Source organism: Mesocricetus auratus, unplaced genomic scaffold (assembly GCF_017639785.1).
Source record: "Mesocricetus auratus isolate SY011 unplaced genomic scaffold, BCM_Maur_2.0 Super-Scaffold_100015, whole genome shotgun sequence".
Taxonomy (NCBI): domain Eukaryota; kingdom Metazoa; phylum Chordata; class Mammalia; order Rodentia; family Cricetidae; genus Mesocricetus; species Mesocricetus auratus.
Window position 1 is genome coordinate 33,252,215 of NW_024429198.1, and position 26,777 is coordinate 33,278,991.

General features: G+C 47.0%; 1 protein-coding gene and 1 long non-coding RNA gene across 6 annotated transcripts in view; one reads left to right on the forward strand and one right to left on the reverse strand.

The window, feature by feature from the left end:
* Positions 1-26,777, reverse strand: part of Ctdp1 (CTD phosphatase subunit 1) — a 56,720-nt gene that overhangs the window by 16,617 nt on the left and 13,326 nt on the right. Inside the window, exons 6-12 of one of the 3 annotated variants that reach the window (XM_040757782.1) lie at positions 24,385-24,475; positions 22,464-22,630; positions 20,473-21,519; positions 18,790-18,931; positions 17,579-17,788; positions 13,818-13,978; positions 6,134-6,270 (exon numbers count right to left, since the gene is read on the reverse strand). In XM_040757782.1, the coding sequence (XP_040613716.1) occupies positions 13,846-13,978; positions 17,579-17,788; positions 18,790-18,931; positions 20,473-21,519; positions 22,464-22,630; positions 24,385-24,475 (1,790 nt within the window). In that variant the 3' untranslated portion in view covers positions 6,134-6,270; positions 13,818-13,845. Of the gene's footprint in view, positions 1-6,107; positions 6,271-13,817; positions 13,979-17,578; positions 17,789-18,789; positions 18,932-20,472; positions 21,520-22,463; positions 22,631-24,384; positions 24,476-26,777 lie in introns of those variants that run through there. The other 2 variants (XM_005065412.4, XM_040757781.1) reach the window with 2 other exon arrangements.
* On the forward strand, positions 12,547-25,435 carry LOC121144306. 3 transcript variants are annotated; one of them, XR_005881633.1, is made up of 6 exons: positions 12,547-12,688; positions 14,960-15,058; positions 15,168-15,318; positions 21,792-22,010; positions 23,480-23,674; positions 24,956-25,435. It is a non-coding gene; the product is annotated as an uncharacterized LOC121144306 (long non-coding RNA). The 3 variants fall into 3 exon arrangements; XR_005881631.1 differs by lacking the exon at positions 21,792-22,010 and having other exon boundaries at positions 12,550-12,688; XR_005881632.1 differs by lacking the exon at positions 21,792-22,010 and having other exon boundaries at positions 12,678-12,720.

The window sequence follows — 26,777 nt, forward strand, 5'->3', positions numbered from 1 at the left end:
AGTGATGGACTGCACTGGAACCCAACTTATCTGTCTGTCCTACCCACTTTGCCCGGAAAGCGCCACTCTGCCTTTCCTTTGGTTCAGTGCTCCTGGCATGGGGTATGTACGGTATGACCCGACACCTCCCAGTGCACACTTGAGTTTCCTCATGCACTAGTGATGGGATCACATACAGTGCCCTAAGAGAACTGGACTTTTAAAAAGTGACAGCACAGTAGAGTAGGTTAGCCCTAATGCTATGCAAAGGATCCTGAAGCACTATTAGCAATGCTGACTACACACAAGCATGTGGGCCTGAATCCATGCCCTGCCTCTAGGGGCCTTGCCAGCTCCAGAAGCAAACCCGCCTCATTTTAACACTTGCAGGGCAATGGAAAGGTGCCTTTCACCCAGAAAGTAACAACTGCCAGACACAATTTGCCTACAGCAAAGGACACGTCTTATGCAACCTGCATGTACAATGGCACCCAGTAGGAGTGGGAAAAGCAATTACGTGCAGCAGCCGAGCTCTACACTGAGCACAGCTGTGAACACCAAAGGCAGACAGTGGTGATGTAACAGATCATGTTGTGCCTGCCATCGGCAGCTCCCTGAGGTGCAGGGGGTCCAGATGGAAACTGTACAGAGTAGACTGGCTTGCAGGTTCTGGGGTCTCTGTAGGACCCAGCAGTCACTACCTTAAATTAGCTCACACCAAACAGACTTGGAGCTAACCAGGCAATATGAACATGCTTCAGACTTTCCATTATCTTCAGTCACCTTTAGTTCATATACGACCATTAGCTTACAGCTCATACACATCCTAAACACGTATAAAATGTTCAGCAGAAACAAAACTTCCGAGACCAGCAATATGGCTCAGCTGGGAAAGGTGTTTGCTGCCAAGCCTGATGACCTGAGTTCCATCCCCTGGACCCACACAGAAGGAGGAGAGAACCAACTCCAGGAAGTTCTCCTCTGATCTTCAATATACATTCTGCAGCACGAACCCCCACCCATAAGCAAAAATGTAGTAATAAAGCAAAACAACCTTCAAACTATAATGTTGGGCTGCACGTGGCTCAGTAGTAGAGGATCTGCCTAGCATGCATAAGGCCGAGCTGGATCCCCAGTCTTGCAACAAGGAACTCAATCTTATGCACTGCGAGAAGATAGTATACAATGGGACTAAGAGTGGCTGGCAGTGCAGTCACTGTGCCTGACAGGGCTGCTGACCCTGCAGCACCTACCCGTGTATGTCTGTCTGCACTGACCTCACTCTTACAACCACTCACGGTACTCGCCTCCTCCAACCCAGCTGCATCTATGTCTGCATGCACGAGTCCCTGCCTTCCCTTTGCAGAGGCTCGGTGTATACAGTACAAAAGCACACCACACATCCTCACTAGATCTGCTTACACTTTAATTTCTGAACAAAGTCAAAGGGCTGAAAAGATTTTTTAATAGAACTTGTGACCCTGCCAAAGGCACTGGAGCATTCGTGCACTGCAGGGTGCCAAGTCAATGAGAACCCCCTGAAGACCACCACTCAGAGCATGCTCGGGGGACACAGAGTGCCTGCAGAACTTCCTGTGGGGCCACAGCACACACAGGTGTCTGACTATACCAGGTATTCCAGGTCTCCCATTACTAGAACTTGGAAGGCATAGAGGTGGAGAGAGACAGCATGAGTGAAGTTAGCAGGAAGTCACCAAAACTTCTGCAAAGCAAGCCAGGAACAACAGTGACAAGGGTGGGGATCCTGCTCACCAGGTCAGGAAGAATAGACATGGTGCAAGGGAAGGAAAAGTACTGCTCATTTCTGAGTCTTTCTCCCTAAGCAGGCCCTCTCCACAGGCACTGTGACCCTGCTACAAAGGCAGGAAGCCTCAGCCACTCTATACAGTTCTTTCAATCTTGTATTTTCATGCCTCGAAAACCAGCAGTGTGTGGACAATGCTTATACACTGCCAAGTTCTGCTTGAAACTCAAGCTGTAGCCTGCCCCTCTGGCAGATTCTGTGTGCTGACCCCTCAGGAAACATGTTTCTATTGTCCCATTGAGACATGGAAGGTTTCACCCTAGTGGTGCTGAGCTCTTGGACAATCACAGCATTTCTCCACCCCCAGGCACACAGACCCTTAGCAAAAATATTCATAGATAGCCTCAACTGAGTTAAGGACAAAATTCTGAACTTATTTCTCCATTGTCTGCATTATTCTTAGCAATCTTATCTTCCAAGCTCCTACCAGAAAGGCTCATTAAACTCTCAAAACTCAAAAGCTTCTCTGGCCCCAAGTTCTGAAATCCTCCACAATCCTCCAACAAGAATCGAAGGCACAAAAAAAGCACAAACCCACTTCACGGTGGGTTTCTGCTATGATAAAAACACTCTGACCAAGGCAGCCTAAGGGAGAGAAAGGGCTTGTCTGGCTTACACTTCAGGTCAGCCCATTACTGAGGGAGTCAAGGTGGCAGGTGGACTAGCTGGTCACATCCCACCCAGTAAAAGGCAGAGAAACTGCTGCCTGCTGGCTTGCACTGCCCAGCTAGTGTTCTTCACTCTCACACAATTCAAGGGCCAGCCCGTGAAATGGCGCTGCCCACACTCAGGATGGGTCTTCCCAACTCAGTTAACGGCCAAGACAACCCCCACAGGCATGCCCATAGGCCAACCAAGCGAGGTAATTCTTCACCAGGATTCACTTTCTGGGTGATTCTGGGCTGTGTCAAGTTGACAGCTGCCTGAAATACCACAGCTCAGACTGGAGACAACTACAGTCAGTGCTGACGCCTTACATAAAAAACCGTCTGCTCAGACACAAACAACGGTTGGCAGAAAACAAAGGCTACTTCTCTGTCATTAGGAAACATAAATATGAAATTAGGGTCTCTTTCAGCTATATTGCATAGAATGCTGATTTTTTTCCTCAATATATTTTTTATTTAAATTAGAAACATGCTTGTTTCACATGTTGATCCCAGCTCCCTCTCCCATCCGTCCTCCCTTGCCCCTCTACCAGTCTCCCCCAGACCCCCACCATTCCCCAGTGAGGGTGAGGCCCTCCATGGGGGATCTCCAGAGTCTGTCACTTCATGTGGCGCAGGGCCTAGGCCCTCCCCCATGTGTCCAGGCTGAGAAAGTTTCCCTACATATGGAATGGGCTCCCAAGGTTCATTTGTACGTCATGGTAAACACTGATCTACATGTGTACGTGTTGTGTGTCTGGATCAGTCCCATGCTAGCCTCTCAGCCATCAGTCTGGGGTCCAAGAGCTCCCCTTTGTCAGGTCCGTTATCTCTGTGGGCTTCACCAGCCCAGTCTTGACCTCCTGGCTCATCACTCTTCCCTCTCTGTCACTGGGTTCAGGAGTTCAGTTCAGTGTTTAGCTGTGGGTATCTGCCTCTGCTTCCATCAGTTACTGGATGAAGGTTCTAGGATGGTAGACTGCTGATTTTGAAACATGGTGTTTGAGGTGTTTGCTTGAATATCATTTATAAAAATCACCAAATGAACTCTGGTTTGGGATTAGCACATAATTTCCCAAAAACTTTTGAAATGGCTGTGAGCATATTACTGCCATTCTGTGCGTGTGTGTTTGGAGATGGTATTCTAATATGAAAAATATTGAGGGTGTTCCACACTTTGCAGTATCAAATATTCGATGAAGACACAGTACTGGGGCCACAGCTCAGTGGGTAAAGTGTTTGCTTTGCAAGCACGAGGCCTGAAGATCTGGATGAAACCCCTAAATTTAACACAAAGGCGAGGCATAGTGGTACATTTATAATCCAGCTCTGCAGGCAGAGGTGGACCCACTGGGCTGGCTAGCCAATCAGCCTAGCCTAGCTGGTGAGTGACCCTGTCTCAAAACCAAGGTGGACAGTACCTTAGGGACAACATCCAAGGTTGTCCTCTGGGCTCCATAGGCATGGCAACATATGTATTCATAAACATTCTTCAAATCAGCATATTCATCTTATTAGTATGCAAGTTTGCTTTCATCTTTAGTAAATGACAAGATTAGATGTACATCAAAGAATTGTTTTAAAATAAATTTCTTCATGATTTACTACAAGTAAATGTTTGAGTTGTATACATATTTGATAAACTAGGTTAATTTCTCAGGTAAAAAAAAACAAACCCTGCTTCAACTCACCCAAGGAAGCACCCCAGGTAGCTACAGGGAGGGATGTGAGTGTGTGCTTCTGGTAGAAAGAGAGAGCCCCAATTTCCGAACCCCTGGCCCCCAGGTACTGTTCTGGTCCTTGTGTCTATGGTTTCATTGGAGAAGGGTCTTTGTGCTAGGTAAGATGAGGTCACCTGGATCAGGGTGGTCCAAGAGCAATGACCAGTGACTATTGAGAGAGGGACAGACCATGACACAGAAGAGTTTTAAACCTAAGCACCTATGTAACAGGCACATCAACACTAAATGGACGCGGACGTTATAGGCAGATCCTAGGTGGCCAGAGCACGTGAGAATAGCCTGGTGCTTACATCTTTTGTGACTACCTGCCCTCTTCCTCCCTCTGAAGACTGGGAAAAGAGCCCAAGGTGATCTGGGGCCCATGGTACTCAGAAGGCAAGAACATTTCCCTTATGCCTAATTATGGGGAATCCTGGCTGCTATCTTTGCTGGAGGACAGGGATGTTTTCTCTTCTGGGCCCAGCACCCAGGAATGAACAAAAGCCCATGCAGGGTGCTGAGGGCTGTGAAGTCTCGAGTCTTCTTCCTCTCACAAGAGCAAGTGCCCATGCACGTGAAGACACAGGACCAGCCCCTCCTCCTTAGGAGCACACTTCTGAGGAATGGAGGCTGGGGGTTAAGGCTGGTTTTTATTGCTGAAAGCTGCTGTTTCACATGATAATTTGAGGTCTTTTGATATCGAGTGAATAAAAACCAAAAGTGTGGCCGAGCTGTGTCCAACTGGACCACAAGGGAAGCCCATGACAGACCAGAAGGCAAACAGCAGCACGGCAGTCATACAGGGCAGAGAGTCAACCATGCTTGCAGGGAGCGGGCACTGTTGTAGATAAGAGTCATCTGACTCTGAGGACAAGGAAATAGTGGCTGAGAAAAACCTTTTCATGCAATGAAATAGTTCATGTTCAAAAACACAGAAATGGTAGAGCTCAGAAGTTATTGTCTGAGTTGTCGATGGGATTGGACCCTGAGAATAAATGTTTGCATTTCTTGCTTCTGCTAAAAAGAAATGAAAACCATGCTTTCTTCGTGGGCAGTCTCTGCTGCATGATCAATGGAAACACAACATTCCTGTCCCCATAACACAGCACGCCACGTAGACCGTGCTCAACTGTGGCTGCAGGAAAAGTGTAGAGGCAGCTTCGTCTCCTTGACCTGAGGCTCATTTGTCACAGTGGTCCCCTAAAAGCAGGCTATGGAGCAATGACACTGCAGACTACACAAGATCCTGGGAGCAAAAGTTTCTGTAGAGTGCCAGCCTGAGAGGCCCGAGGAAGATGTGTAAGACCAACAGACACAGGAACACCAGGGCTGAGCCAGGGCTTCTGTACAGACATGAGTCTAGAATACAGACCACTGACCTAGGAGTCACTTTTGCTTTAGTTCCAAAAGATATGTATTTGCACCCTGTATTTAGGCTGTAATCAAAGCATGTATGTAGTCCGGTGTTCAATTCCCAAAGTAGAGCATTTGAAAAAGCTAACCACTTATGTACCTAAAACTATTTAGTGGTGTAAAAATGACAGGAAAAACTGGTGCTAATTTGTCAGAATTCATGTATTTAAAATCCATATTCAACTGAACACAAACTAATTTAGGTTTTCTCATCTTGAACCCCATCAACTGTCTGTCTGGACTGTTCCTTAGTAGGGTATCCTGAAAAGCACTTGTGTCTCCTGTGCCACCAAATGTCAGAAGCAACTCTTGTTAGGACAACATTTGGAATGTCTCAGACACTGTCACAGAGCTCTGGAGTGCGGGCTAAGTGTCTTGTTGCCAAACACACAAGTACATCATTTTGATAGGAGCGGGTGCTGGTTCCCACCACCTGTACTGTCCTGCATGGCACCCCAGTGAATCTGTATTGAGCTGGTGCACACAAGCGTCTAGGCCCTGGGACCTCCATCACGTTCTCACCTCTTTGTCCATACTCTCTAAGTCCTCCTTACAGAGAGTGTACAGCGGCATTGTCTCTGACATACTGGGCTGTCGCTTTCTTCTAGCAGGGCCAGGCTGCTCTCCATCTTGAGCTTCTGGCAGCTCTTCACCAAACATCTGCTGCTGATGTGGCTGAACAGCTCTGAAAGGAATTTTACAGTCCCGTGTGAGGAAAGCAGTTCCATAGCACCTTTCCATCTGAGCAGCTGCCTGACTCTTGGACGAGGCGAACGGATAACACTTGGAGGGAAAGATAAGTGCTCTCTCCACTGTGCCCACTTGCTATCTCTGCGCGTTTAGCATACCCAGCATCTCTCCAGGGGCCATGTCCTTGGCCTTGTGGAAGCTCACACTCACCTCCTTTACAGAGAATCCACCCTGTCCAGAGGGCATCACCTGACCTGAGCACAAAACTTAAAGACAAATGGTTTGCTAGAAATCATCAGGAAATGTCATTTACCCTCAAAGTCACAAGAATCACAAGACAAAAGAAAACAAAAGTGACATTTACATTCTACTCAGCACAAAAGAGAACCCAAACAGGAGTGAATTAAGAGATGGGCATCAACGGAGTGGAACTAATCTGCTTACAAAGGCTGGGGAAGAAACATTAGGTTACCTGTGCACTGAGTACTATACGGCCAATCAGCTGCAAGGACCAAGTGGCCCCCAACATGCCAACATAAAGCTGGTATTCTTACTGGCAAAAACTGCAGCTCTGTCCAAACAGCATCTGTGTGCAATCTGTATCTAGGTGTTCCAAACACCTCACTGAATATATTTTATGCATGTTTAAGCTTGTGTCAAAATTTAAGGCACGCCAGGCACAGTGACTCATATGCACATTCTAGGACTTGAAAGGCTGAAGCAGGAAAACTGTTGGGAGTCTGAGGACAGCCTATGAGGCCAGACTGTGCTAGAGAGTAAGACAGTTATCTCTGTAACAGGTCTTTCCCCAGGTAAAGGAGCGAGACAGAGTATCACTGCCCACTGGGTCCCAGGCTGGCCATTACAAACACTGTAGATAGGTGACAAGACCCCACCCACCACCATGAAGAAAAATGTGGGACCAGGCCAGATGGCACAGCTGATTAAGGTACCTGCTGCCAGGCCTGACCACCTGAATTGGATCCCCAGGACCCACAAGGTGGAAAGAGAACTGACTCCTACAAGTTCTCTGACCTCCACAAGGATGCCATAGCATATGCTTTTCCACACAAACACATGCATGTGAGTATGCACACACACATAAAGATTAAAATGTAATAAACAAGAATAATGGGGGGTTAACCCAAACTCACAAATCAAAAAGCAACTATATTAGGCTAACCAGATATTATCTAATGAGGGCAAAGTATTTTCTACTTAGAAATCTAAAAAGTGCAATCTCTGCTTTTCCACAGTTAAGACTCCATGTTCATATCCTTGGCAAAACCACAGTCAACCAGCTCAGCAGAAAGTATGATCAGGATGGGTGTGGTCAAGGCCCAATACTGCCTTTATGAGACAGATGAGGTGACTCTTAAAACAATAAAACACCACTATTAGTATTGGTAAATTTGCTACAGTAAACACTCCTTCTGATGTTATTTTCTTGTAAGTAATCAAAGAATTTGGGGAGGAGGCAATCAGACTTCCCCTTGTTGTCCTGGTTGCCTCAAACAGACAGCTGAACTATCTTTATGTAGAACTGGACATTCTCCTACCTCCATAGACACTGCAGGAAAGCTACACAGCAACTGCAGTTGCTTGCCCCAGGGCTGTTTCAAACCCTCGGTACCAGAGCTTTTGCTATCATAAGTCAAGGTTTGGCAAGCTCTAAATGACCCTACAACAGTTTCCACCTAGACTAAAGGACACGACTTCCCTTGGGGGCCTTCCAGAGACTTGTCTTTGACTGGCACCGAAGGGCAATGCAGTGAGTACCGGGAAAACCCCACCCTCCAGCTGCACGGGACAGGCTGATCGGCTCACTTGGTGAGCTAGATGGGCAGTGCTCTCCTGTGGTGCCTATCCTAGTTCTGCAGTGTTAGGCTTCTCTTTAATCATCATTTGCCATCTTTCAGTAGAGGGAGGGGGCTAAGTGGCAAGGTGAAGAAAGCAGCGTAGACAGCAGAGCGGCAGTGACAGTTGAACAGTCGGCACACAGAGGCCGGGTTGGTAGCTGAAGAGCTCAGAACAGCCGGGACAAAGACAAGGGGAGACCCGAGGATGACAAACAGAAGACTGAAGAACTAGAGAAGAGAAACCACGGACCTTGGTGCTGGAAGACAGAGTCTGCTGTCAAGGGCTAGGGAATCCTGGCATCTAGGCCTGTAGGGAAGTTCCGATGCCAACTGATGCCAACATCTAAGGCATTCTAAACCTCCTAGGCCTACAGGGAGCTGGGCATGTGTAGAGCCTTTATAAACACTTGGAGAGCCAAGGGCCCAGACACCTGAGCTTGGTAGAGAACTGTTAACACCATGGCGCCACCTGCTGCCATAGTTGCAGTTGTCCAGGCCTGAGGAACAAGCACCTTCTTCCTTGCTGGCCATGGTTTCTATCTAGGGACAGCAGCAGGACTCCAGACACCTGACTGACCACATTTATAGCCACCACTGTTTGCTTCCAACACCCGCAGCTCCAAAGAGAAACAGGAAAAAGCTCGTGTAAGTTTTCCTTTTACTAAAATTAAATGTACTATGCTTCTCTTTAAGGTTGTCTAACGTTTCAACTAAGTTTGAAGAGCTAAGAAGAAGAAAGACCTTTCTACTAAAGCTGACAGTTGATCTTCAAAGGTCAACACTGCCAAGGCCACGCCCAGATCATAGTCATCCTGAGTCTGGTGGCACCAGAAGAGTTCTGAAAGGGTGATAAGTTCCAAGTGCTTAAAAATGAAAAACACCTTCTTTGACTGTAAGATATTACATACAGACCCATACCGAAGTTTCCAAGGACTCCTTGGAGTACCTGTGAGCTCCTGTTTGCCTCATGATAACCCAGGGCAAAGCCTATTACTCCAAGAAACACCCCCAAAAGAGAAAGTATGACAGAGTCAGCCTGTTTGTGCTGCCTTAATGAAGATGGGAAGCAGGTAGGAAGCCTGGATTTTAACCTCCATGCTGGGTACCTGATGAGGCACAGAAGAGAGACTTGGTATCATTTTCTAGTAACACCACCACCCTCCTTTACTTCAATACCATTTGTCAGGTAAAGTAGAGAATGGACCAGACCCAGATCCTTAATGTGAAGGGAAAGTGACTAGGCTTCAATCTGAATTACAGTTCAGGAACCAGAAGACTTCCAACTGACAAAAAAGACAATTAACAGAGGGGTTGTTAACTCCAAGGTGACCTTTTAGCTTTCAAAGATTTTAAAGCATGAACAACAAAAAGACCGTAACCATCAATTACAAATATATCTGAAAGAGATGGAAAAAGAAGAAACCCTTGGGAAAAAATAGAAGATGAGAAGGCGAAGGGGAAGTCTAAGAGATGAAAAGCTTAATGAAAACACACACACAGGATGGACTTGGCAGCAAGTTGAAGAAGGGGGAAATGTCAGCAAACTCACAGAAATCACCATGTCTGGACAGAGGGAAAACACAAGTGGAGAGGAAAAGATGAATGCAGTGGGAACCAAAGGTTCAGACCCCCAGACTGGCAGGGATGAACCCAAACAGCAATGGCTGGAAACAGTCCTAACCCAGAATAAGAAACTTTCTCATCTAAGAGGCTGAGTGAATCCCCAGATTCTCAAAACCCACAGCAGCCCACACAGGGGGCAAATAAGTAAAATAACAAACAAACAAATAAATAGCAGTGTCTTGGAAGCAGTGAGGAAAGATGCCTTACCTATAGGGAGAAAGAAGGCAACAGTAGGGCTTGTCTATCAAATTCAGAGACCAGATGCTTTCAGGAGATTGAAATAGAACTATTTATTAGCCTGGATCCTTATACTGGAATACAACTTTCAGGAATGGAGCTAAGTCAAGACTGCTTGAGGCTAAGGGAACAGAGAGTCCACCATGGACCTCCCTCATGCAGAAGCATGGAGTCTGAAGCACACACAGGACAGAGCAGTTGAGGGCACTATAGAAGACCCTGTTCTGAAGCAGTATCCTGGACTGCATGCATCCAACTGCTAGAACAAATTATAAGACAGTAAGCAGGAGAAAGATGATAAAGAGAAACCATGGAGCTGAACACAAGGAAACAACCACAAGTCAATAAATAATTGCTGTTTGTTTCATTTTTGAGACAGTATCATGCTGTCTAGGCTGACCTTAGGATGATTTTTGAACTTCTGATCCTTTTCTTGACTATCTATCTACCTCCCAAGTACAAATAACTGGCTTTTAGAAAGAGGTCTCCAGACTGACGTGCAAAAAAGACAAGGTTCCTGGAATCAGAGCAAAGAGGGCTGGCTATTCCAGGTCCAGTCCATATCATTGAAACATACAGACATTCAAAGGTGTGGCACCAGCTCTCTACAGGCTCAGCGGAGGAAGGGAAAAAGAGGGAACACTACTGATCCAACTTGTGAAGCAAGTCACACAAGGCATGTGAAAATGCATAGAGTAGTAAAAATGTCACAGACTCATGGCTGGTGTGCCTGCCAACATATACAAACCTATATGCATAGCCCCACTCTAAGAGTCTGAAGGCACTCTTTTATTTTAAAGCTATCAGTGGGCCGGGGAGATGCTCTGGATGAAGGAAGGTACTTGCTGCCAAGCTTGCTGACCCAAGCTTTGAGTTTGATCCTCAGGACCTACGTGGTCAAAGGACAGAACTACTCCTGTAAGTTGTCTTGTGACCTCCATACTTGCTCTGTGGCACGTCCCACAAGCCCACAGACCTTCCCTCTAAGAAACAAGTGCATAAATGTGATACAGAAAAGCAAAGAGGCTAACTACACATGTCGAAGCACGTCAAAAAGAAAACTACAGGGTCATGTTACTAACAATACACAACCATTCAAAACATTCACAGGCACCAGGAAGGGAAGTTCCTATCAGAGGGAGGAAGGAGGAACCCTCCTCAATGTGACAAGGAGGATGCACCAACCCTCACAGCGCTCAACAACCTATCAACAAGACAGAACTCTGCCCAAGACTGGAAGAAAGTTGCTATGTCCTCAGGTCAATGGAAACAGAGCCACAGAAACGTACTTGCTTGACTTTGAGATAACTGCAAATGAAAGTCAAGGGAGAAAAGGACATTTTCAACAAAAAGACGTTAGCAAGAAAGTCTCACGGCTTAGTGAGGCATGGAGATGCACACCCGTGATTCCTGCAGTGGAGAAGCTACAGTAGGAGGAAAGTGAGACTGTCCCAAAATGCTAACCAATCAATCTCCCCATAACCTCATGGGGCAGGAGGGGGTTGAAAAACCTCTCACGACTTCTATAAAAAGTGACAAAGTAATTGTCATACAAACATGAATACCTGAGTTGAGGTCCTCAGAACCTCGGTAAGAGCCTGGCACAGCTGGCCACACATGTTCCTTTAATTCCAGTGTTGAAGAGGCAAACAGGCAGATCTCAGGAATTCACTGGTCAGTTGTTTACTAAATCAGTGAGCTCATGTCTAGTGAGAGACTCAAACTGTAAGGTTAAGAGCAAATGAAGACACCATGGGACACTGACCTCTGGCCTCCACATGCATTCTTGTGTGTGTGGGGGTACTCGTGTGTGAGCACATCCACAACCCCCTTATACCACCCTCCTTCAAAAAATAACCAAACTTGATTGAAAACATCATATTTTAGTATATGCAAATGGTTAGAATAAATCACCAGGGAAATCTGAAGGTTGGCCTATCAGTAATAAACTCAACAATGAAAACACAATTCATAAAAAGAAAAGCTGGTAAGTAGAACTTCCAAAATTCACAAAGCAAAAACTCTTATCATTCTATCAAAGGCCCAGTTCAAAGATGCAAAGACAAAGGTGCTGGTTGGCAAAGTCCAACCACAGTAGACTGAGAAAATGCTCATTTAAGTAAAAACATACAAAGGCTTACATTAACAGTAATAATCAAACACTTCAATTGGAGAATGCGCAAAAACACAGTTGTTTCACCAAAGAGCAAGCATATTCAATGGATACTCCCAGCTCAGTGTCCCCCCAGAGAGCCATGTTTGGCTTCTCCCTGGGCTTTGGCTTCCAGGTGGGGCCCCTGTCATCTTAGCAAGTGCAGTCAAGCTGAGGGGTCCACCTCTCCACATGGCCAGTGGGGACCTGTACCTCACCCTGCTTCAGACACCCTGAGGTAGAGGAATATCAGATGGAATCACCTACAAACTAGACATAGCCTGCTCTCAAGCCACACGTTTAATGTGCTTGAGTGTCATTAAGGAGTGCCTGCAGATGTCTCTGATGTCACTCAGTGACACGTCTGGGAGACTCCACCCTACTCTTAGCTACCAAGTACCAAGCAAAACTTACAACTTCACAGCCTGGGTGACAATGATCCCCAAAGATAGTGCTTGGTGCTGTTGCCAAGCGCCCTGTCACAATGGGTCTACATAGAGTTCCAGGTCCAGGATGAAGCTAACTGCCGCTCTCTCATGGAGGTAACAGGGCTGAAATCTCAGAAGTTCAGCAGGTGCAGGAGCCCCGCGACAGACAGAACAGGAGCTACACAGGCTGTAGGATGGGTGGAACACTGGTTCATTCCTCTACGCTATGGGGTCGAGGACTCTCTACTGTCAAGGATGTGGACTGGATACCAAGGCCATTGTGGATGTCTGGAATTGTGGTGGGCACGACTGTAAAAGAAAATCACTAGGTGCCAACCAGCAGCGTGGAGAACTGAACCAGAGCACCTTACGTGTTCAGTGGCTCAGTGTAGGAGACTCAGCAGAAAGGAAGCAAAGTCCAACAAGGATGGGAGGAGTCTCTAGTTTAAATTAAAAGGGAGTGACACACATGGTGCTGTTAGGAAACGCACGCTAGACTTTCTCACTCAGCAGAGGAGGAATCTGGCAGAGCAGGTCTGATCAAGGTGGGGTCAAATCCCTCAGCTACATTTCTTAGAGGACACAAACACCCACAAGGAGAGCATTTAGATGTTTCTGCTCCATAGACATCCTGTGCTGTGTGCAGACATGCAAGCCTGGAAGAGAAAGGGCCAGAGACTCCATGTTTCCTTATGTTAGCTGGTCAGTTCATCGGCCTTTGAAGTCAGGCCATGAATAAGTAAGTAGTTCTGACACCTGTTGCCCGCGCAAGTGCGGACAGCAAGAGTAAGGCACTTGACAATTACCTGACAGCCTACAGAGTGAACTAACTGGGCTGAGATGACATGTCATTGTGACAATACAAAGTCACTTTCCATTATAGTTTCTACAACCAATACAGTCGATGACTCATTACTATCCTCTAATGTACCAGGACAGGACGACACCTGGATACACAAGACACTTCCAGGTTCTAAAGAAAATATCAGCACAAGTCACCTTCCCAGCATGCACTGCCAGAGACCAGCTCCTGCAGCTGCATGAGGCGGCTTCACATTTCAGAGCCTGTTTTCTCTGCTGCTGGAATAAAAGCTTTATTGAGGCTCAGTCTACCATACTCAATTAGTTTTCAGACAACACTTCATTACTTTCACTTGTCTTGGATATCCCTAGTCTACTGACACACGCTTCAAACAAAACCAAGTAATTAAAGGAACAATATTGTGCCTAACACTGTACTCACCTTAGACAAAGGGCCTTTGCTTTTTTAGTTAAGGAAAAAGAAATGAGAAGCTGAGTTGGTTTCCGCAGTGGGGAAAGCAGACTGCACAGGTGTTGCGCAGGTGCACACCAGCACATACTGACTTTGCGGCTGCTTTAAACTCTGGAAGCACTGCTGTCCAACTGCAATTTAGAAACTGAATTTCAGAAATAGCCTTCAATCACAGCTCCTTCTCGCCCCTTATCAGGTTATAATAATACTGCAGAACAGACAGCAACGGAGATGTGGACCCCTTGACCACTAAGGGTAAACCTTAGGATGTTCCCGGTTCCTGACACAAAAGTCAAAACCTTGGAGTGTCCATCAAGGCTTCAGAACAGGGCTGGTTCCTCCAGTATCTATCACTGATTCCTAGAAAGATTGACACCTGGAACTTCAAACCCCAATCCCAACCTCTGACCGCCAGAGAGCCAATCACTTAGGAGCAGTGATTAAGTTACTATACTCATGTAAAGCGTCCCACACAAAACCTCCAGAGGGTGGACTCAGAGATTTGGAATGCGCATGTCCCCACTTCATAGGGACTGAGGCTCTTGTGCCCAGTCTCTGCTCCCCCAGGAAAGGCCCACACCTTCCCCAAATCCTGCCTGAGTTCTCCATCTTTTCACCGCTTCCCCACACCCATCTGCCTCTCTGGGCTGACCATAGCACACTCAGAACTCTAGAATTAAAAGTGTCCGCAGTCACCAGGCTGTTTCTCAAATCCTGGATGCTGTGGTGGCCTCAGCTCCCCACTGCGGTGCAGCACCCATAGAGAATAACACCAGCCGGTCATCGGCTACTATTGTTTTGTGGGACAGCTTTATGATTATTTCTAGCCAGAAAGAAATTGGAGTTCCCTCAGTTACTGCTTTTACTTCTAGGGCACAGCTCCTAAAGCAGAACCTGGGTCAAAGGGTATGACTCTTGGTAAACACCGCTAGAGCCCAGCCAAATGCCGAGTCCACTTAAACATCCTCAGTGAAACACAAGCACACTTCATGTCTGAATCAACAGGCAGCACAGGAGTGAAACCTTTGGACTTAGTGATTGTGAGGAGATTAGAGCTCATCACACCCCCAATTCCCACAAGCTGAATGCTTAATCTCTCTCCCTTGTTACAGTGTCTTCTCTTGAGATCACCCATGCACTGACCACCTTGGGCTCCAGGTATCCAGCTCAGTCCTGAGGCCGCACTTGCCCTGACTTCCAACTGGGTGCAGGTGTGTCTCACACAAAGGACCTGCACACACCTATGGCCAACAAGTTCCACATTACCTCACCTGGTTTTGAGCTTTTTGGTACCGTGTGGTTTAATTTTTTCTGTTACAGCACACTTTCTGCTATGGAGCTTTGCTAGAAGACTCTTTAGAACACTGCCACCCCACCAACCGTCTCCTCCAGCATCATGGGTCACAGAAGCAGAAAGCAGTGAGACGGCAAGTATCGGTGGTGAACAGAGGTGTCACTGTGCCCATCTGAGGTAACAGTACTCTTTTACACTTTGATGTGGTATGCAAATGAACATGTTCGTACAAGTATGTGCATGTGTGTAGGCCACAGGTTGAACTGTATGTGTCTTCTCAATCACCCTCCACTTTGTATGTATGAGACAAGGCCTCTAACTGATTCAGCTAGGCTGGCTGAACTTCATTCAGGTATCTGTCTGTCTCCACCTGCCCGGCAGTGGGACTGCAGATGCATGCCACCGTGGCCAGCATTTATGTGGGTTTCTAGGAGTACAGTACCGCCCGCCAGCTGTGCCCTTCCCCTTCATCCTCTTAATTTTTAGCCAAAACCTCAAAAATAAGGACAGTCTCAGCATTTTAAAGGACATGTTGACAAAAGAGTAAGTGTTTCACCCTAGGACAGAAAAATGTAAATAGTGTTCTGAACCAAACTCAGATTTCTCATACTGTAACACAAGCAATTACTTTATTGTGTGTGTGACTGCAACCTCACACCTGCTAGGCTTTGCATAGCAGCCAAGCTTAGCTGTGGCTACGGCAGGAGGTGCCAAAACTTCTGTTGTCCCTGTGCTCTGAGACCAGTGACACTTCAGAGTGTGGAGAACTTGCCAAATGGTATTAATTACAATAGAATCTGAAAGGAGGCTCAGACTGAGCTGTGAAAATTCAAGAAAACTATACCGAACTTCATTTCACAGACAGTGACTGAATGTCTGAGCCATAGGTGCCTGCTCCAGAGGAAAATCCCTAATCCTCCATACCACTCAGTGAGGTCATACACAGGCAGGGACGCTGGGCAGGATGGCACTAACCAAGGCATCTCTTCTGTAAGCACGTAGGGGGCTCCCTAAACTTTTACTTGACAAACCTTCACAAGACAAACCAACCCCTAACACCCCTCTCACACAAGAAGAGCTCAGTAGACAAAAAGGATCGAGAGGACATAAAAAGGCAGTTTGCTGAAGTGCACTCTGAGAATAAGCCTACATCCACAAGAGGTAGGCTTACCACAAGGCTCCTGCCATCCCTTAGCATCCCAGGACGGCTCACTGGGTATGTCCAGCACACACCTCAGCAGGGCATACAGGTCTACTCTTCTGGGTGTCAGGCCAACTGCAGCACATTTTGGCAAAAGTTGCTATGCTGTACTACAGTAAAACTATTAGTGACCTTGAACTCAGTGACCCCACTTTGGTGATGTGATTAGAAGCAGCAGCAAGTGGACACACCCAAGCATGTGAGTGACTAATTGGAAGAAAACAAGTTTCAGTAGCCATGACACTTTATGTTTTGAGTTGCAAAGCAGCAGGCACACTCAAGGCACACTGAGGAAGCAGAGAGAGCCGCTTCACACCAGTCTTGAACAAACATCTTGGTTTTCTGTTCGTGCCAATCCTGCTTCCAATTGCCTGCGTGTCACTGAGGCTGGGCCACACAGGACAAAGTTCTTGTTCCACCCTAAAAGTACTCTCTTAAAAACATGCAAACTGCTCAGGCCTCCAGGGCCTACTGCAATCAGAGCAGAACTAACACCATTATAGTTCTGGGCTGCTGACCATATAGGGCAACTACCAGGGATGATCTCAGAGCTTCTGGAGGGGCACAAAGGAATGGGCAGGTGACTGCATGTGGACTGCAAGCCAAACACTGTATCATTGCCCCAAACCTCTAGGCTCCTTATTTAAACAAGCAGGATGTGCTTCAGCTATATAAGGGGAGTCTGAGGGGTTCATAGAGATGGGGTGACTAAGACTGCATAGAGAAAGTAGAAGGCCAGAAGGGTCTGTCCCTTGTGGGGCACCACCAACCCAACCAACAAATGACTTTTAATCTACGGAGTGTTCTCACAACCTTCTGACAAGTATGTGGAAGAGTCCAGGAGACCAAGACTGCCTGCTGCAGGACACATCTGGGAGGGAGGTCGGAGGCCCCCATAGACTCCTCCTCTGCTGGGCACCCCAGGACACTCTTGAGTACCCTGCCAGCACTGGGCACGCTGCAGAAACACATGACTCATATAGGATATCGCAGAACTAAAGCAAGGGTTCCTTTACTTTTGGTTTTGTAACCCAAGATGAGGCAGAGTAAACACCAGAATCCAGCACAAGCTGGGAGGCGCTCTCTGCACTGGAAATTACCATTGTCACGGAGGACAACACAAACCAAGGACTGAGCAGAGCCTCAAATGTCACTTGTCTTCATTGTGGTCCAATATAACCATCTTCATAGGTTCAGGAAACTAAAACTTAACACTTTAGATGTGCCACAACGTACCTGAAGGAGGAAGGCTCCCCATGGATAAGTGGAGCACTGGAGAGAGCTGGTGCAGGACCCTGGGTACCCATCCGGATGAGCTTGCCTGTGTTGGAATCATAGATGCGAACCTCGGGGCCAGGATGGGCCTTGGAATGGATGGGTGTTGGGTGGAACAAGGCTGCTGGGAGCACATTCTGTCTGTCTGGAAAGGCTGCAGGGCTGTTCCCCCTGTGGGATGAGAGCAAGGGCCATGAACGGTATTATCAACAAGATGAAAGAGAGGCACAACTAGAGGGGGTGGATACAGGAATGTGGCGATGTGTACCAGGGACAACAGCAACTACTGGCTAGGCTCCAGATGAAAAGCTTCTTCAATTCTTGACCGAACCCTTAACATGGAAGATTTGTAACTCGGACTCTAGAACATAATGATGTGTAAATATAACATGGTGTTCATCCGCCAGCATCACCAAGCCTGCTGTGCAGCAGGACAACCTAGAGGAAGCCGCCTTTACTCCAGCAGGACAACGTCAGGTCTCTACACTTCATGCTGTGATATCTGCTTGAGCCGACAATGACCAGAGCTACTCTCAACAGAACTGACTGCCACTTGCCCTCAACATCCTACTTTCTCATCACAAATACACAAAAACTGGGAAGTTCCTTTTCCATATACCTCCCTCCCCCTTGGAGTAATTCTGCAAACGTGTTCCACGGCCTCCATCCCACCACCCCTTCTTTGGTTCCTTTATATAATGTATGGCATATCAGCCCCGAAGAAATGTATACAAACTAGGATGTACGAATGAATCCCACATTGAATTGTACTAAGAGAAAACCCAGATCTGATGCTTCCTTGGATGTTAACTGTTGCTCATCTTTGAGTTCACAGAAGAGTTGCAACTTCCCGCTGCAGAGGTCAAGGCCAGGGTGGACAGAACAGGCTCCTCTCGGGAGCCCTGCAGCCTTGGGAGTTGGGTGTCATTTGTAACACTTAGTAATGACTACCTTGAGAAGTCTACACGCTGCAGCAGTAAGGCTCTCCTCACATATCCACTTCACATCACTGCTGGATGTGAAGTAGAACTGAGTCTGCAGAAACTTCTGGTCCAGTATGGGAAGATCACAGGGGTGGGGTGGGGGGCAGACCTAGATGCCTGCTTGAGGCTGAGTACCTGAGGGAGGAAAGGCAGCGTGGAATAGGATGATGTGGATGGGAGGGAGCCTACCTGTGTGCCCGGGCATCGTCGTCTATGAGCGGGAAGAGCTGCTCCTCGACCTTGTCCCAGCGCTCCAAACAGCTCCACAGCCAGTCAGGGCTGACCACATGTAGGTGCCTACACTCCTGTGCCTGGCGCACCTTCTCTGTGCCTACAGAGACAACATGTCAGATTGCATGCCCAGGTGTACCAGAGTGGGGGTTATATATTCCCTAGGATGGAGCTGCACACCAGGCTTACAGACAAGCATCCTCCTCACCGCTGGAGCTACAACCTCTGCCAACAGGAATTCTGTACCTAAATTACTTTCTAATCTTCGAGCTACCCCACAGACAGCCTGAGGCCCTGCCCTCCAGGCTTGTCTATGACCTGGGCTCCCGCACCACCCATGGCAAGAGATCTATCAATTTTCAACTCCAGGACCTCCTTAACCAATCTGGCCTAACCCTGTCCCCTGCTTCTTTTTGTCCTTCCTGTGTGTATAAAGGATCCCCTGAGGACTGAGTGACTCCTTGACTCCATTCTATCTCCAGCTGATCCTGCCTTATCCTAGTGTATGACAGCTACTCTGTGCACAGCTCAGTGACCCTATGCTATAAAATAGCCAACTGAGTCCCTGGCTAACTGTGTCTTCAAGGAAGTCATTCTCTTCAAAGGAAAAGGTAGGATGCCTGTTACATCTCACATCATCCCTATGGCTGAAGTGTCCACAGAGAAAAGAGCTTCAGAACCAGGTAAAACACAGATGTGGACCAAGTATTGGAAAGTCCCTCCATAAGCAGGTGCACACACAGACACAACCCAAGGAGGGCCCTGACCTGGAAGGACGACAAAAGATGTTGCTGGGGCCAGAGAGCCTGTCTGACCCCCACCAATCTGTGCTAACTGCTCGATCTACAGGGCAGATGACATCAGAGCCAGAAGCCAGAGCCAATCAAACAAGACTGCAACCTTCAGGGAGACTGAGAATGAGTCACCTTGACAGCCGAGCAGAGCCAACTCACTGACTATTGTTGAGAAATAGCAAGGGGACAAGCAGTGCCTAGATAGCATGGGTGATCTTTATTAAGGGAAAGTCAAATTGCTTTTAAAGACCTTTTAAAATAGTAATTAGCTATTTGTTTTCTTTAAGCTTTTCTTAAAGCAGCATCCATTACCATTATACAAAACATCAAAGTAACTGTTCTAGGGACCCAAGACAAGTGAAATGTGTACAGGAAAAAAAAAACTTTACCCAAAGTCAATTATCAACTGAGAAAGAGAGGGAGAGGGAGAGGGAGAGGGAGAGGGAGAGAGAGAGGGAGAGAGGGAGGGAGGGAGGGAGGGAGAGCCCCTGGATGTTGGTTTTTGTTTTCCACCGTGACGCAGGGTCTGTTGTCTGCTTATGCCAGGCTATCCTGCTCATAAGCTTCTGGGATTCTCCCGTCTACCATAGCATCACACTGTAGGAGCATAGAAATTACAGACGTGCTCCTGGGGATCCCAACCCAGGTCCTAATACCCATGTGGAAAACACTTCATCTACTCATGTATCTCCCTAGCCTTGTTTTTAAAATGTCATGATTATAAAGAGTGTTCCATTATGATATGGCCTCGAAAGGAGATCAAGCGGAAGCACAAGAGGTGCACGCCCACCCAGGAGCACTGTTGGTTGCTGTCCCTACCCGAGGGATCAGGGATGATGGCACATACCAGCTCTGGCTGCAATGAGGTGAGTGGCCCTGTCGGGGGCATCAGGGTTCAGCACCAGCTGAGTGAGGACCTTGGCTCCCAGGGCCGTGGCATGATAGTGCTCACGAGTCTTCTCCACAGGGAAGTTTGTTGGGTGCAGCCCACTGAATATCACAGCCACATCTGCCAGCACCTTGCTCTTAAGCTCGGGCACAATTTTCCGTATATCTGGAGCTTCCTCCAGCTCCTTCTTGAGGTATCTGTCATATTTTGTGTAATAGTCGGTGTGGACCCGGACTAGGATCTCCTCGAGGTGTATCAAATGGTCATCATCATCCGTGTCCTCTTCCTCCTCCTCCCCTACACTCTGGTCCAGGGACTCGCCCGCAGTGACACCCGACTGTTCACTGTTCTGTGACTCTGTTTCAGCCTCCTTCCGGTCCACACAGCCATTGCCCAGGCCACAGAGACTGTCCCGTTCACCCTCCTCCTGTGTGTCCAGGTCTGGTACTTTATCATGTGGGTGAGTGCTAGGCCCAGACTCACCCAAGGGGCTTGCTGTAGGCCTCCCCCCACTTGTGTCAGGGGACGCCCCCTGCTGTGGAACTTTGGTTCTGTCCTGGGTAGCTGAAGCTTTCTGGCCTCTTTTTTCCTCGTTCTCTGCATCAGAAGCCGAGAGGGACCTCTGCCCTTCTGACTCGCTGCTCTCACTGCTGTCACTGTCACTGGACAAGTCAAAATTCAAATCCTGGGCGGAGTCTCCCTGGACGGGCTGTCCCCCTGGCGTGGTGCGATTATCCCATTCACAAGACACCGGGAGCTCTGATGGTTCTGTCAGCCCATGGCCACCGGGGCTGCTAGTAGGAGAGGTCCGGGTGAGGGGCCAGGTATCCTTCTCGTCACTTTTACTGGGGAAAGCTCCTGTTACAGCCTCGCCACCATTGAGCTCCCTGGAGGCCTTCCCAAGGCCATTGCTCTGCTCCACCCCAGGAGCAGATCTGCCTTCCTCAGGATCCTTCACTGACAGAGCTTGTTCTAAGATGTCGGCTCCTTTAGAAGAGTGATTGACTAAATATACACACAAAAGGAAAAGTTACTGTTACTCAGTGGTTAAAAAAAACTCTCAAAACTGCCCCCTCTCCAGGACAGCCTGAACTGTCTGCCCTCTAGCTCAGGCCTCAGGAAGATTCTGATCCAACAGCCGGACAATAAGTAGTGCAGGTCTGTGGCCATACACATACCTTCTGCCTTTATAGTCCATGTGGGAGTGGCTTTCCAAGGTCAATGTCCTTGTCTACAAGGCCCAAGAAAAGGGGTTTTATCTTCTCTCTCTACTTTAGGGACTATGGGAGTAATGGCATGCCTATAAACATTCTTTTAAATTGTTTGGTGATGCACATCTGCAATCCCTGTATTCGGATTGAAGTAGAGGAACTGGGCAACATAAAAAGACTATCTTCAAAAAAGAAAAAAAAAGGAAGGAAAAAGAAACATACATTTCCTTCAGACACTCTGGCTCACATGTCTCTAACAGACACGGCTCCTGCAGTCTCCACGCAGTAAGTCCCTGATTGGGGTTGGTTCTTACAAGGGGAACAACTATAACCTCACTTCCTCTATGGTATATATAATCCACAGGGCATATTGTTTAAAAAAGCCTGGGATGAAACGCAACAGCATCACAGATACTCAGCATTTTTAATATTTACTCACCCAGTAAAAATTTACAGTATAACCGCCACTGCTCCCCCACTTCCTCCTCTAGGTGAACCCAGGGCCACGTGAAAGGTAGGTGAGCAGGATAACCATAAACAGTATCACCAGACCCTAATAAGATTTTTGAATATTCTACTTTTCATTACATAAACCCAATTGCCTCAGGAAAATTGAAACACAGAAAAAAAAAACCAAAGAAGAATAAAGCGAATATTGAATTTATAAGTCATTATGCAGGTTAAAAAAAAAGGTAAACATTCTTCAAAATGCTAACTTCACAATGAGGAGTCACCCACCTTTTTTTCTTGTCTGAGGTTCCCGGGACCCAGGGGGTGCATTCACATCTCCTGTACCTGGGAAGTAGACATACTTCTTCACAGTTATAAGGTTAGGAGCGAACTTCCAGACATCTTCTCGGTCATCAATAATGCAAACCATTGAGTCTCCACAGGGAAAGAGATTTCTACAAGCAAAAACATGCAGTTTACACAAATGCTGATCTGCCAGTTCAATAATCTTTTACTCTGCTAAAAGGGATAGTTTAGGACTCTTGACTACATATAAAGGGCAAAGAGCAGATTTCTTCAAAGAAGCCAGCTATAACAGGTTGTTTTCGCTTAACTCACAATCTATACTGTTTTGTCCAGAGAAAGTAACATTAAAATATTTTCTTCCACTGTTTGACTCTCCTAAATTGTAACTTCTCCAGTCACAGGTCAGAGCACAGTTCTTGTAAACAAATGGGTCAGACCACACTCACAAACACAGCCAGGGTACAGAGCCAAGAGTTCACGTGGGACCCTAGCGTGGACCTGCAGCTGTCCCTGAGCACACGGCGTGTGATTTTGCTGGGGTCTAGCAACCATCCCCTCAGACAGCTTTGCATGATCTTGTGCTTTCAGTTTGCTCCCTCTACATGAGCTGGCAAAAGTGAGGCCTGGTGTCAACTGACACCCCAGTCTCGTTACTGGTAACACACACAGCTTTTGGTCTCTACAGAGTCCTTAAAGATGAAGTGTCAGAAGAGGGTGCCTGCGTAAGCCACACCCCCTCACCTGGCATAAACACACTATAGAAATGAATGCCACTTGATACACGAACGGCAGACACAGCCTTTCGGGAGAGAAACGGGAAATGTCTTGTCTTGTGCAAAGTTCAGATATAGCACTGCTTTCCAAGTAGGACTTGGATGAGCTAGCCCTGTCACAAAAGCTTAGAGAAGACAGGAAGCAATAGAAAGACAACAAAAAAGGAAGACATGGAAACAGGGAAGATGTAACACTTAGCTATTTAACTTGGGTCTTATGTATAGGTGGAATGAATGCCTGGCAAACTGCTAAGAAGTTATAACTGAGAAGCTGGCACTGCTGTCCTCCTCCATCAATTCAGAAGCCATGTGAAGAAACTGTGACGTTCTGCCAGCTGCTGGAGTCACTGCTGCTTCCTACAGATCCTTCACTTTCTCTCAGCTACTTTGCCTTTTGAGCCAAAACCCAGCACCTCCAAGGTGATTGCTTCCTGTCTCTGCAATAGTGAGGTCTACCCAGGCCTCTAAAAGGCCAGAAATTCAAGGTTTATTCTCCCAGGCCAGCTGGTGAAGCGAGGCATGGAAGGCAGATGGGTGAGAGGTGAAGGAGAAGCCACCATGCAGCCCATGCAGGGGAAGATGATCACTGCAACACTTCTGACAGACATGAAGAACCACCTAAGAGTAGTTGCACAGCTGTGTGGTCCAGAGGAGGGAATAGGATTGGAGGGTGCAGAAAGGACTGGGTACCCTTAGGCCTGTGGTGGTTAGCATGAGAAGACCCCATAGGCTCATGCTCATAGATTTGAATGTTTGGATCCCACCTGGTGAAGAGCTTTGGGAACATTAGGAGGTGTGGCCTTGTTGGAGGAGACCCAGTTTCACTGTGGGTCAGATATGAGCTCTTAGCTAGTACCCCACACCCACCTGTTGTCACACTCCCCACAACGATGGTCGTGTACTAACCCTCCGAAACTTGAGTCTCAAACTTCATTTCTCTTCTTTTTCCCCAAGACAGAGTTTCTCTGTGTAGACCTGTCTGTACTCCAACTGACTCTGTAGACCAGGCTAGCCTCAACTCAGAGATCGGTCTGCCTCTGCCTCCTGAGTGCTGGGCTTAAAGGTTTGTGCCACCACTGTCTGGAAACTGAATAGTAAGCTGTCCCCATGGTAACTGGCCAAGTACATACCTAAGGTTTCCTGTTTTAGAAAATGGGTCAATACATTCATCTCTAGACAATATTCGATGAGAAAAAAGCTTCTTTTCAGGGTCCAAAAAACCTGTAAGATTAAAAAGGACAAAGGTCATGCTGTGCACACAGCACTTCAAACTGTGACAGGTACAGCTGAGACTTGCTCTTCTTTAACACATGCCAGAATGTCTAAAGCAAAACCACATTTGCTGTCTACATTAGCATTGACTTGAAGCATCTGGAAGATGCACTGTGCTGTGTAAAGCCCAAGAGAAGCATGGTCTCAGCATCCCCTAAGGACACTGCCCTAATGATCCTACTTTGTCCCACCAGACCCCACCTCCTAAAGGCTGAACTACCTCCCACAAGTGTACACAGTCACCTTGCTGTGCACTGTGCAGCACATTTAGGACTTAGGATCCGCAGGTGTAACTACCATTGGATTTCACACCCTGCCCAGTTTCCTCAGGCTCTGGCACACAGTGTTCCCAGGAGAAACGTACACTTATGTTGGTAAAGACACTGTCTACAGTTTTATTGGATATTGCTTTCTGATTCTGTCCAACAGGCTTCTGATGGACTGGATACTGGAATTCTCCCCTAAAGCCACAGCTATAATGGAGTTGGTGCCCAAGCCTCAAGTGTCTGCTAGCGAAGGGAGACCCAGCGGCAGGATTTGAGTTGGCAGTCACACAGGGCCAGGGTTGTTAGCTGCCGCATATGGTGACACTGTCAACACCACCACCAGTATGGACACTATCAAAGCAGTAAGCAACCACACCCTCTCCTTTATTAGAGCTGAAAGTAGCCTGGCATTCTTTCTTCTCTTAACTTCATCACTGGGGCCTTACTGACAGGGATCTGGTGCAGTAACACATTGACTGAGTGTTAAAAGGACGAATGCGGATGGGACCCAGATGAAACCCAGGGTGTGGCTTTCCTTAAGCAAATGTCCTCTTGCTCAGTACTGACATAGTCCCTAAGCCTCTTCATTCTGGTTCTTGCTGGGTTATATGGTCAGATCAATAAAACACACTATCTACAAGGAGGAGTGACTCTAGGCCAGTGGTTCTCAACCTTCCTAATGCTGTGACCTTTTAATATAGTTCCTCATGTTGCGGTGACCCTGAACTATAAATTATTTTCGTGACTATAAATTATTTTCGTGGCTACTTCATAACTGTAATTTTGCTACTGTTATGAACAGGACTGTAGATATCTGACACGAAGAATATCTAATATGCGAGCCCTGTGAAAGGGTCCTTCCACCCCCACAAGAGTTTCGATTCATAGGTTGAGAACCACTGCTCTAGGATTTGTCCAGCAACTTTCCTAAATAACTATAAGATCTAAAAGAACCCCAAATAGGAAATATTGGCATTGCCACTAGTTGGGCAGGAGGCACAGGCTCACTCACAGGAGCCAATCCAAAGCGAGAAAAGTTGGATGCTCAGTGGAGATTTTTCTTATGAAGAAAGAACAAAATGAATGTAATTGTTCAAAAAGAAATAGTTACTATGTAGTTACCACAATGATGTTAAGAATCTTATGTGAAAGAACATGGCATAGTGTGTATGTACTTAGACAAACTATGTAAGACTATGCAAACACACAGACACACACACACCAAAGAGGGAACACATGTGTACATGAGAGTGATGATTATTTTTCTAATTTTTAGCCTTTCTGACACCTTAAACTTAAAAATTTTAAGTACCAAAGTACTCATTTAACTGGGGTATTTACTTCCTTAAACTCTGCTGATGTCTACACATCACCTGCCTAAAGCTTGCACAATTATCACTATTAGCCCATGAGTCACTAATTACCACCCAGAGAGGCAAGGTTTCAATGGAAAAGTCACAAGCTTGGGTGTGGATCTACTTTTATATAGGATGCCTTAGCTGCTGGGGCTACCACAGCTAACTACTGCAGACTGGGTGATTTATAACCAATAGGGATCTACACATCATAGTTCTAGAGGTTATAAACCCAAGATCAAGGCATCTGCAGCTTCAGTGACAGGTGGTAGTGTTCTGTTGATGGTACCATCTCATTATGCCTTTGAAGGGCAGAAAGGACAAGCAAGTGCCCTGAGGTCACTTTCATAACCTCCCAAGGCCGCCACCTAATAATCACCTTGCTGATTAAAGGTTAGAATACGCATTCAGAGCACGGGGTTCTTTATTGGTCTGAGATTATACAATTACACAAATCTTCAAATCCCATGTCCCAGGTACACAGGAGTCACAACCTTAAAACACTGAATCACAGACAATATGGATCAGCTTTAACATGTGTTCAATGTTTGTGACAAACACAGTATCAGTGTAGATTCACAAATTATGAGTATACATCCTAGTGGGAGCTGTTGATGGCGGGGAGGCAGG